This window comes from Podarcis gaigeae (assembly GCF_964106915.1).
Source record: "Podarcis gaigeae genome assembly, chromosome: Z".
Lineage (NCBI taxonomy): Eukaryota > Metazoa > Chordata > Lepidosauria > Squamata > Lacertidae > Podarcis > Podarcis gaigeae.
The window spans coordinates 32,171,566-32,181,122 of record NC_139691.1 but is presented as its reverse complement, the minus strand read 5'-3'; the positions used below and the strand labels follow the sequence as shown (position 1 = coordinate 32,181,122).

At 48.0% G+C, this 9,557-nt stretch overlaps 1 protein-coding gene across 8 annotated transcripts; it reads left to right on the top strand.

Moving 5' to 3' along the window:
* The first annotated feature begins 42 nt into the window (after nucleotides 1–42).
* On the top strand, nucleotides 43–9,087 carry MTCP1 (mature T cell proliferation 1). 8 transcript variants are annotated; one of them, XM_083722652.1, is made up of 7 exons: nucleotides 43–172; nucleotides 1,311–1,446; nucleotides 4,093–4,274; nucleotides 4,396–4,566; nucleotides 4,679–4,731; nucleotides 4,840–5,026; nucleotides 6,166–6,233. In XM_083722652.1, exons 3-5 carry the CDS (start codon nucleotides 4,158–4,160, stop codon nucleotides 4,724–4,726), a joined length of 336 nt encoding a protein of 111 aa, XP_083578778.1. In that variant the 5' UTR covers nucleotides 43–172; nucleotides 1,311–1,446; nucleotides 4,093–4,157; the 3' UTR covers nucleotides 4,727–4,731; nucleotides 4,840–5,026; nucleotides 6,166–6,233. The 8 variants fall into 8 exon arrangements, with proteins under 8 accessions (XP_083578778.1, XP_083578783.1, XP_083578777.1 ...); XM_083722657.1 differs by lacking the exon at nucleotides 4,840–5,026 and adding an exon at nucleotides 9,044–9,087 and having other exon boundaries at nucleotides 46–172; nucleotides 1,308–1,446; XM_083722651.1 differs by having other exon boundaries at nucleotides 46–172; nucleotides 1,308–1,446.
* The last annotated feature ends 470 nt before the right edge of the window (nucleotides 9,088–9,557 follow it).

Below are 9,557 nucleotides of genomic sequence, written 5' to 3'. Positions count from 1 at the left end.
CTAGCCCCGCGTAAGAAGCGTTCTTTGGTTCCGCTGGCGTCGCTGGCCCAGGTCGGTTCCGCCCGAAGGGGGGCGTCGGCATCAGGCAGAGCTGCGCGCCTGCGGGGCTGAAGCGGGAGGGAGAGGGAGACCCGCCGTGTGCAGGGCGGAGAAGCTCCACTTTGGCGGCCAGGTAGCGCCCGGCTACTCCTCGAGCGGGACGAGGCATGCCTCGCCGGGGAGGCGGTGTGGGGTGCTAGATCTTTCTGCGTGCAAATCAGGGCAGTTTCCTCACCGCTAGAGTGAGGGAACTGTTGCCATGGAGACTCCCCCTGGATAGTGGGGGGGGGGTGGAAGAGAGAAGGAGGAGGGGGGGAAACTTTGGGTGAGCTGGGATTAGGGAAGTGGCCAAGCTCCCTTTGCTGGCAGAAATTCAACAGGCGTAGCTCTTCCGCTGCACTAGGTAAAGCTGGACCTGTAGAGCTTCTGCCTGTCTCGTACTGATGATGCTCAGAGCTTCTTTCAATGGGGAACGGGGGGAGAAGAAGGTGATGAACGTAGGAAGGAACTGACTGGCAACCTAGAGGATGCAGAAGAATATGTTCTCTTTTCAGCAGCTACTCCTGCTAGATCAACCAGGCTACTTTCCTGTGGGTTTTTGTGTGTGTGTGGCAAGCGAAAACTCAAGAGGTGTAGCTTCTAGGATAGTGCTGCAGCTACGAGTGAAGATTTGCCTGTTGGATTTCTGTTTGCTAAAGTATAAGAGCTCTGCCGGTGGAAATCCAAGTGGAATATTCCAAAGGGGCCCTTTCCCCAGAAGACTTCACTCTTGACATTACATTGGGAATATGTAATTGATTTCTGTTGTTACTTACGCATCTGGCCTGAGTCCAGGAAGCTTAACCCCAACAAAGATATGCAAGTCCTTCTTCCTGGTCTTATACTGCTTAGAAAGAGGCTTTTCTAGGTGGAGTTTCTTTGGGCCAGAAACTGCCTACTGTCTCTGTTACATTGATACTCCTCAAAATCAGGAGCAAGGACGGGGGGAGGGGAAGAAGTTTCTTAATTTTGCACATTTAAGTTGACCTTGATTTTAGCAACTTGTAGGAAGGAGTAGTGAAAGGCAAGGTTTTCGTTCTTCATGTTGTACCTTTCATTAAGCAGTTGTTTTGATATGATTTGCAATAATCAACTGCTTTGTGGAAACTACAGTCTCCTTTGGTTGCTGATTTTCTGTGTAGTTCAGGTTTATTACCACCCTTCTGCCGTCACCAATTGCATTCCTGTTTCTCTTGTAAAAGGTAGTTTCATCGGTGTCTATTTTGCAGTAGCTGTACAAGGCCACACCTCTTTGCATTCTGGTAACCTGATAAGCAGTTGGCTGGAGGGTGATGAAGGAGAAATTCAGTTGTGAAAAGCTCAGCTTTGGAACAGAGGCTTAAAAGACAAGGCATCATCATAGATCAGGTAGTCACTTCCTGACCCAGAGAGGTTACTGTTGTTTTATCTTCTAGTCAGTAATGTCTCCTGCTGATCTTTTATTTACTTTTATTTTGTTTCCTCTGACAAGCAGGATTCGGCAGATGAGGGGAAATTCTGGGGAAATTAGTGGCTGTTTCCAGTTCTGGGGGGTGGCTGACTGTCTTTGTAACAGATATTATGATTGCTTATAGGAGTGAAAGAGCACCGTGAGGATCACAGTAGGGCTTTCGTACTCTGGTGGCACAGTTACAACATTGGTCACCCTCTCACAACACCTTTGCTGTGCACAAACAGACTTTTAAACCGCATTTTCTTCATATGAAAATTGTTCACTTTTAGGGGCTGATGATATTAATAGAACTTGCGGGGGGATATTGCAACAAGGCACTCTGAGCCCTGTGATTCTATCTACATGGAAAGAAAACTTATTTGGAAGGACCCCCCCCCCCAGGTGCAGGGGGAGGGGAAAACCCACCAGTCTTGGCCATGGTCTCCTCTCTGAGTCAAAGTGGAACATAGTCCCATGACAAAATAAGAGTACTTTGATCTGTTAGGAAAGTTTGCTGCAGAAACGAAAGCTTGGGCACTTATATCACTAACGAAAACTGTGGGCTTTGAGTAAGTGGGTCCCAGCTGGCTCTGATAGTATCTTGATCCCATGTCAACTTTTTGGAGGCCAATACAGTTTGCATGCAACAAGGGTGTGCGCTGACTCTTAGTCTGTGTGTGCTTTGAGCCCCCTACAGTACATGGTATGCTTAGCAGTTTGATTCCAAGGATATCTGTGGAGTGCTGGAGGAATTATACTGGCTGTGTCATTTTGGGGGTGGGGGAAAGCCTCCTGCCTCAATCCTCTTCATGCATCTTTTGCAACGATGTGGCTGTGGATACAAATTTCTCAAGGGCTGGTGCCAAAGTAGTTAACCACATCACCACAACCTCCGTTTATACTCCCAGAATGTTAGCATGTGAACCTGACTTTGTTCTCCTTTCAACTTAGAGCAGACGTAGCCAGCATGGTGTCCCCCAGATGCTAATTGGACTACTGCTTCCATCATCCCTGACCACTGGCCATGCTGGCTGGAGCTGACAGGAAGTTGGAGTCCAACAATGTATAAAAACATCCTGCTGGATCTGGCTGATGACTAGCTTTATCCCTCCATGAATTTGTCTAATCCTCTTTTAAAGTCACCCATGTTGGTGGCCATCATTGTATCTGGAGAGCAACGCCATGTTGGTTACCCCTGGCTTAAGACATCATTGTAGTTAGGTGCTTAATTCGCTGGAAAGGAAGTGCTCCTGCTGTGCTTCAGAAAAAACTACGTGCTTTTGTCTTCTTAATCTGCTGTCTTTCTTTTCACACCGACTCTGGTCACACTTCCCACACTATTGAGGAGTGATTCCGCACACACATATCGTGAGTTGTGATAAGCACTCTAGCCTTCACAGTATCAATCATGACCAAAATGTGAAACTAACTAAGTTCTATCTTCTGGGTGCTATTCTAATTTTTCTTCCTCTCCCACTCTATCAGTGTCACCCTTTTTATACAAAGCTTTGCCCCAGTACAAGGGTTTTAACTTGTCTTACCATGGGTTCTGTGGTGAGTTGCCAAGTAGAATAGACTTTCCCTGCTGAAATAATGTTCATCTTTCTATGCCAGTGACCAATGCTTGACAACTCGATTGAAATAGGGAAAGGGAACTTCTAGTACTCAGGGTTGGTGGGACTCAGCTAATTTGCTCCTCACAATTTCCATAGTTTTGCACTCCTAGCTTCTCCAGTACTTGCAGTATTTTGAGCAAGAGCAAAGGAGAGAACTGGCAGCGGCTGTACTTCCTCTTAACTTTCAGGTTTTGTGGATGAAACTGACCAAGTTTGGATGTTGTGGGGGGAGGTCTCCCCCCCCCTTCCTAGAAAATGCTACAGATTGGAATGGAGAATTGAGTGAAAGAAGAAAACCGAGGAACCAAAATGGGGAAAAAAGACTGGAAAGCAAATGGATAGATACAAATTTGTATCAGTTTAGTGGGCTAAGTCATCTGCAAACCACATTACGTCCACAGACCACTAGTTGCTGACAGCTGTGCAGCATGCATCCTCGGTACTCTGTGGCCAACTTGGATGACAGCAGGTCCCATTAAACAGCTCCAAGTTCATGATTCTGTAGCACATTTCATCCAAAAAGATTGCTGTGAGTCTTTCAAGCGGGCTGTATTTTTCCTAAAGAATTTCCTGAGGCCCCAGGGTCATGCAGCACCTGGTTTGCATGCAAAAGGACCCAGGTCCTTGGCACTTCCAGGTAGGATTCAGAAAAGCCTGTAACCATGGGGAGCCCCTGGCATCTTGTGTTGCCTGGGTCTGATGACCATCATAGTCCAAAACATCTTGTGGGGGGCTCCATTTTGGCAAAGGTGGGTGCATTCAGGATTTGATCCAGATAGACCAACAAGGCAGCTTCCTGTTTTACTGTGGTCGCTGTACATTTCCAGCATTCCCCACCCTTCTCTTAAAAGAAGAATAATTATAAAAAATGCTTCTCACAGTTCAGGGAAGTTGCATTCCACCTGGCTGCCATGCCCAGTGCTAGTTCTTTTCAGGACTAACAATTCATCCCATGTCTTTGTTCAGAGACAAAGGGGACCATGTGTAGAATGGGAGCCAAGGGAGGGCATTCCTAGGAAGAGAAACGGGGCATGGCAGAAGGAGAGGAAGGTGGTGATCCCCGAGCCCCACCAGTCCGCCTCTGGGTGCGGCGCATAGGCGTCTACTGTGATGAGAACCAGAAAACATGGCTGGTGGCATCAGAAGAGGTAAGCAGGAATACTCTCAGCACCCTTTTGCGTTGGTGTTTTGGTTTTAGCCTTTTAGCAACACCTCATGTTCTCTCCCCACCCCCCGTTTTTTTTTTTTTTTGGTTGCTTCTCCACCCAGGAGGCAGATACAGTGAAAGCCCGGATCAGGAGAGTCCGGGTCCCCCTGGGCCAGGCGGTGTGCCCCAGCCATCTCCCTGCATCCCAGCTGCCCCACATGTGGCAGCTTTCAGAGGGACAGCAGTACCGGGACAGTAACTCTCGCATCTGGAACATCGAACACCATTTAATGGTAAGGTTCCAGGCAGGGGAAAAAAAGATACAAGCTGCTTAGCTGTGACTCCAGCACTGATGACCCAGCATCTTATTGGGATGCAATGAATGTTTTATTTTGTCTCTTGCAGATCATGGGAGTGGAAGAGCTGCTGCTGAAACTCCTCCCAAGTGATTAAATCTGGTGAGCTCTGCTGTTTTCCCACTCTCAGTCTCCCCTGCCCCCCTTCCTCCTTTCTCTTTACTTTTTGCACTCATGGCGGTTCTTTTAATGCTGGTTTTTGTCTTTCAGGAGCTGTGTGACTCTAGGATGGTCTCCCTGTTTTGTTTTTTATGTGGTAACTCACAGCACTAAAAAGCCGCTGCCTCTGTGGTGGAGCATGGCAGGCAGCTCTCTTGGCAGTGCTGCCACCCAAGAGATTAGGACAGGCAGTGAAGAAGAGTGCCGCGGCCAGTTGAAATAACAGGGGGAGTTCTAGGTAGGCAGGATGGAACACCCCCCTCCCCCCGCTGCCCTCCACTGGAAATATAGTCAGGGCACCGATTTCTGGGCATTGCTGGGGTCCGCAACAAGGCACGGCGATTGCCATTGTGTTCTCTCCGTGTTTAGTTTCCTGGAAGCGGCTGGGAAGCCACTACAGGGGACAAGATGCTGAACCAATTGCTGGGGTGCAAAAGCAAAAGAGGGCTATTGTCCTCATGTCCTGATTGTGAGCTTCCCAGAAGGCATATGATTGACCGCGGTCACTGTGGGGCTTGGCAGGGCTCTTACTGTGGGGTGGGATAAACATTGTTCTGACCCAGCAAAGTGGCCTGTGCATTCTTGCTGAGTTAAATTGGTCTGAAAAGCCGCCTCGCTGTTCAGCAGTTCAGAATGTTGCAAATGTGGTTCGTTGCTCTACTAATCCAGGAGGGAGGGAGCCTGTGGCATCTTCAGCTTCCATCAGCTCCAGCCAGCATGGCCAGTGGTCAGGGATGATGGAAGTTGTAGCGCAGCAACATCTCTGGAGGGCCACAGGTTCCCCACCTTTGTACTAATCTGCTTCAGTGTTGCCAGAAGTTACATCACCCCCTTCATGCTATGCAAGACATTGACTCAGAGGGGAGAACCCTGTCTCAACAAGCATTGTCAGTGCTTACTTGGTGATCTCTCCCCCTGCCCCCCGGTGGTTCTTCAGGGGGCCTTTTAGTCCAAGCTGCTGCTCATAGAGGGACCTTGGAAATATTCTAGTCCAACCTATTCTCAGTGCAGAATCCACAATGAAAAGGATGCATCTATAGTCCTAAGTGTCGCCCTAGAAATGGCAGGGGTGGGTAGGGAGGAACCTGGACCTTACTAGACCAACGAAGCAATCATAGGTGTTTCTTGTCTCATCTTTGACAGAATTTTGGGGGACATGGGAGGGCTCGAGACATTGTATTCCACACTGGTTTGCTTGATTGGGCAGAGACACTTTTTCAGAGGGCTCTGGGACTGTAGCCTTGGATGTGCTTGAAAGGGATCAGTCCTTGCTGTGCAAGAAAAGTGGGCCTTGCCAGTGAGCAGGATTATTAGGAGATGCTTTGCTAACTCACTCCCTTAGTTCTTAAATACAGTTGTATTTTCCTCTTCTTTTAGTTCCACAGACATGGCTCAGAAAGACCCCTGCCAGAAATATGCCTGTGAAATCCAGAAATGCTTGCAAGGTATGTTGTGTTGTTTTGGGTTTGTTTCATTTAAAAAGAAAAAAGAAAAACTATTACAAATGATTGTACCTGGGATGGGGAACTTGTGACCTTCCAGATGTTGCTAAACTCCCAACTCCCATAATCTCTGACCATTGGGCCATGCTGCCGGGTCACAGCATCCAGCAGGTTGCAAGTTCCCCATCCCTGCCTTTTTGGGGTCTTCAAGCCGTTCAGTAAGATTATAGTTTGAAATTGCAAAAATTAATCGGCAGTAAGAAAATAAAATGGAACAAAACCAATAGAAGTTGGGTAAAGGTAAAGGGACCCCTGACAGTTAGGTCCAGTCGTGGCCGACTCTGGGGTTGCAGCGCTCATCTTGCTTTACTGGCTGAGGGAGCCGGCGTACAGCTTCTGGGTCATGTGGCCAGCATGACTAAGCCGCTTCTGGCGAACCAGAGCAGCGCACGGAAATGCATTTACCTATTTATCTACTTGCACTTTGATGTGCTTTAGTGACTGTTAAAAACTCAAGTGAGTGGGACGAGACCAACATGGTACTCATGGGGTACCACCAGAGAGAATGTTCTCTCTCTGATTGCTACCTACATTATCTCTGAAGGTAAGCAGTATCTGGAGGGGACCTGGAACATTCATTATTGCTCCAGCATCTCTCACAGGCAGAGGCATTTTTGCTAACTGGCGATGGCAGGGATTGAACCTGAGATCTTCTGTATGTGCTGTACAGTACCTCTGAGTCATCTTCCAGGCCAACTGCTAAAGGTGAAGTGTTTTTGAAACTGAAAGAATGAACATCCCTTTTATGTTTTTGTTCTGAAATGTGCTGGTTTTGAAGTAAGTGACCAGCGGTCTCTGAAATAAATGATACTTTCAAGTTTAAGGCTAGTCTCTGTTCACAAAGACCTGGACCCATCCAGACACTCTGAGCTTGTGGAGAAAGAAAATGTATTTTCATATTCCAACACTCTTCCCATTGGGAACCTTTTGTAACAACCTTAGTGCTCTGTAGGTGGACAATTGTAGGAGAAGGTTCGGAAGTCCTCAGCTGTGCTTGCATGGGACAGTGATGCTCTGTGAGCATTGAGAGGGCAAAGCTCTCCTATTGCTTTGCCCTTAACTTATCAAAAGACAATTGGTAGGACTGTTATAATGAATTTTAACCTTTCATTTGAATTGGGATACAGTCCTACCAGTTGTGTCTTAGTAATCAAAAGGAAGACTAACCTGGAAAAGATGTTATAGGCTGCAGGGGTTTCCCATTTTACCATGTAACGAAACATGTTTTAACCTGTCCCCCAGCTCTTTTGGTTGTTACTGGTTTACATGAATACCCAACCTAAAAAAGAATTTTGGGGCTCTCAAAAGCTTGTTTTTTTCTGGGTGCTGACACTTCACTTGGTCCTCATAAAAAGTGTTGCATTTGGATTCTTTCAAATTACTTAGGTGACAGATCAACCAGAAATATTGTATTGGAAATTGACCAAGGGCCATTGCAAAATGTCCTTTCTGGCTTGATACTGCCTTATTGTTTCAGAGTGCTTCTTGTGAGGAGAATGGCATCCTGTCTCGAGAGACAGTGGAATGCGCCTCTGTAGGTTAAGTCAAACCGCTGTGTTAGCAGCACTGGGGTGCAACCCTGGGCAGTGTGTATGGAGGTCCTGGGCTGTCCAGATAGTAGGACCCTGCCCTTGGCCTCACTTATGTGGTCAAAAGTAAAGCAGAGTAATATGTTTGGCACCATCCTGGCTGCAGGAGTTACTGGAAGGAGGAATACAAGGCGCTATCCAGCCATCTTAGGGACTCCTGAAGATATATCACAAAGCAGCAGAGGTTTAGGATCAGAGTTTTCCTTCTCCTAGGTGGGCTGCTTCCCCAGGTTGACAAGCCCCATCTGCCCCTCACTTCCCTCTACAGCATGAGCAGAAACTGCTTTCTTGACCACGGGACCCACTATTGGTCTCACCCACTCAATCCACTGGACCCTGTCTCTGCATGCAGGGCAAAGTCCCTAACTCACTGAGGGCTTGAGGCCCATTAGCTACCCTCACCTGGTTTAGCCAGCCAATAGAACCGGTCCCAGGCTGTGGCTGCTGCGGCATGCTGACAGCTTCTAGGAGCCACAGGTGAGAGCTGGGTGCAGGGTGGGGACCAAAGATGGACAAATTACTCCCATCAGAGGTACTAAAGGTACAGGTAAAGGTACGCCTGACTGTTAGGTCCAGTCGCGAACGACTCGGGGGTTGCAGTACTCATCTTGCTCTATAGGCTGAGGGAGCCGGCATTTGTCCGCAGACAGCTTCCGGGTCATGTGGCCAGCATGACTAAGCCGCTTCTGGTGAAACCAGAGCAGCGCACGGAAACGCCATTTACCTTCCCGCTGGAGTGGTACCTATTTATCTGCTTGCACTTTGACATGCTTTCGAACTGCATGTCAGGTGGGCAGGAGCAGGGACCGAACAACGGGAGCTCACCCCGTCGTGGGGAATCGAACCGCCAACCTTCTGATCGGCAAGCCCTAGGCTCAATGGTTTAGACCACAGCGCCACCCGCGTCCCTATCAGAGGTACTAGTCCTCCCCTAATCCTTTCATTATTCCACATGAAGGTGCTTTAGGTGGGAAATTGAATAGCAGAGACCTCACTTTTATATGTAAATGTGAAATGTGAGGATTGTCTTCAGTAGCAGGTGGAGGGAGTAGCCTAAGGTGACCATACACTCTCAAAATGTGGCTTTCTGTGTGGGAACCCTCATATGCCTGTTTTGCAGCTTGCTCACTATTTGCTCTGCTTCCTGTCCCTCATCTCCCACAGCCAACAACTACTTGGAATCAAAATGTGAAGCCGTTCTCCAGGAGATGAGAAGATGTTGTGCCCGCTTTCCCAAGGGCAGATCCACCTCCTGCTCAGGGTTTGAGTTGCAGCAAAAAGAGAGAGAGAAGCAGGTATCCTCTTCCCACGGAATTCAAGCCCCCAAACCCTGAGGATGTACTAACCTCTGGGGGAGTGGAAGACATTCCTGCAAACTTCGTTGCTGCGCAATACCTCATCTGCACCGCTTGCGTTGACACGAGGTGCAAGGCAGCTCCTCTTTCGGACATTCTCAGAAGCCAGAGAACAGTGGCCCGTCTGTTAAGGGTAGAGCTGCTAGTTGTTCTACTATCAAAACGTGTCAGTACTGTAGCCTTATTGTGGATTAGATTGGAGTAGAATTAACTTGATGTGTAAATGTTCAACGTCATCTACTTTTATTATCAGGAGTAGCAATATTTCACTGCAAAGTGAAGTCCAAGCAGCCTTTATGCTGGAATCTTAAGTTTTTAAAACA

Bases quoted from the DNA above. Each gene is read 5' to 3' on its own strand.
- MTCP1 (XM_083722657.1), top strand. From the start codon at position 4,158: ATGGCAGAAGGAGAGGAAGGTGGTGATCCCCGAGCCCCACCAGTCCGC. The intron at 4,275-4,395 runs GTAAGCAGGAAT...TTCTCCACCCAG, and splicing joins GGCTGGTGGCATCAGAAGAG to GAGGCAGATACAGTGAAAGC. The intron at 4,567-4,678 runs GTAAGGTTCCAG...TGTCTCTTGCAG, and splicing joins ACATCGAACACCATTTAATG to ATCATGGGAGTGGAAGAGCT.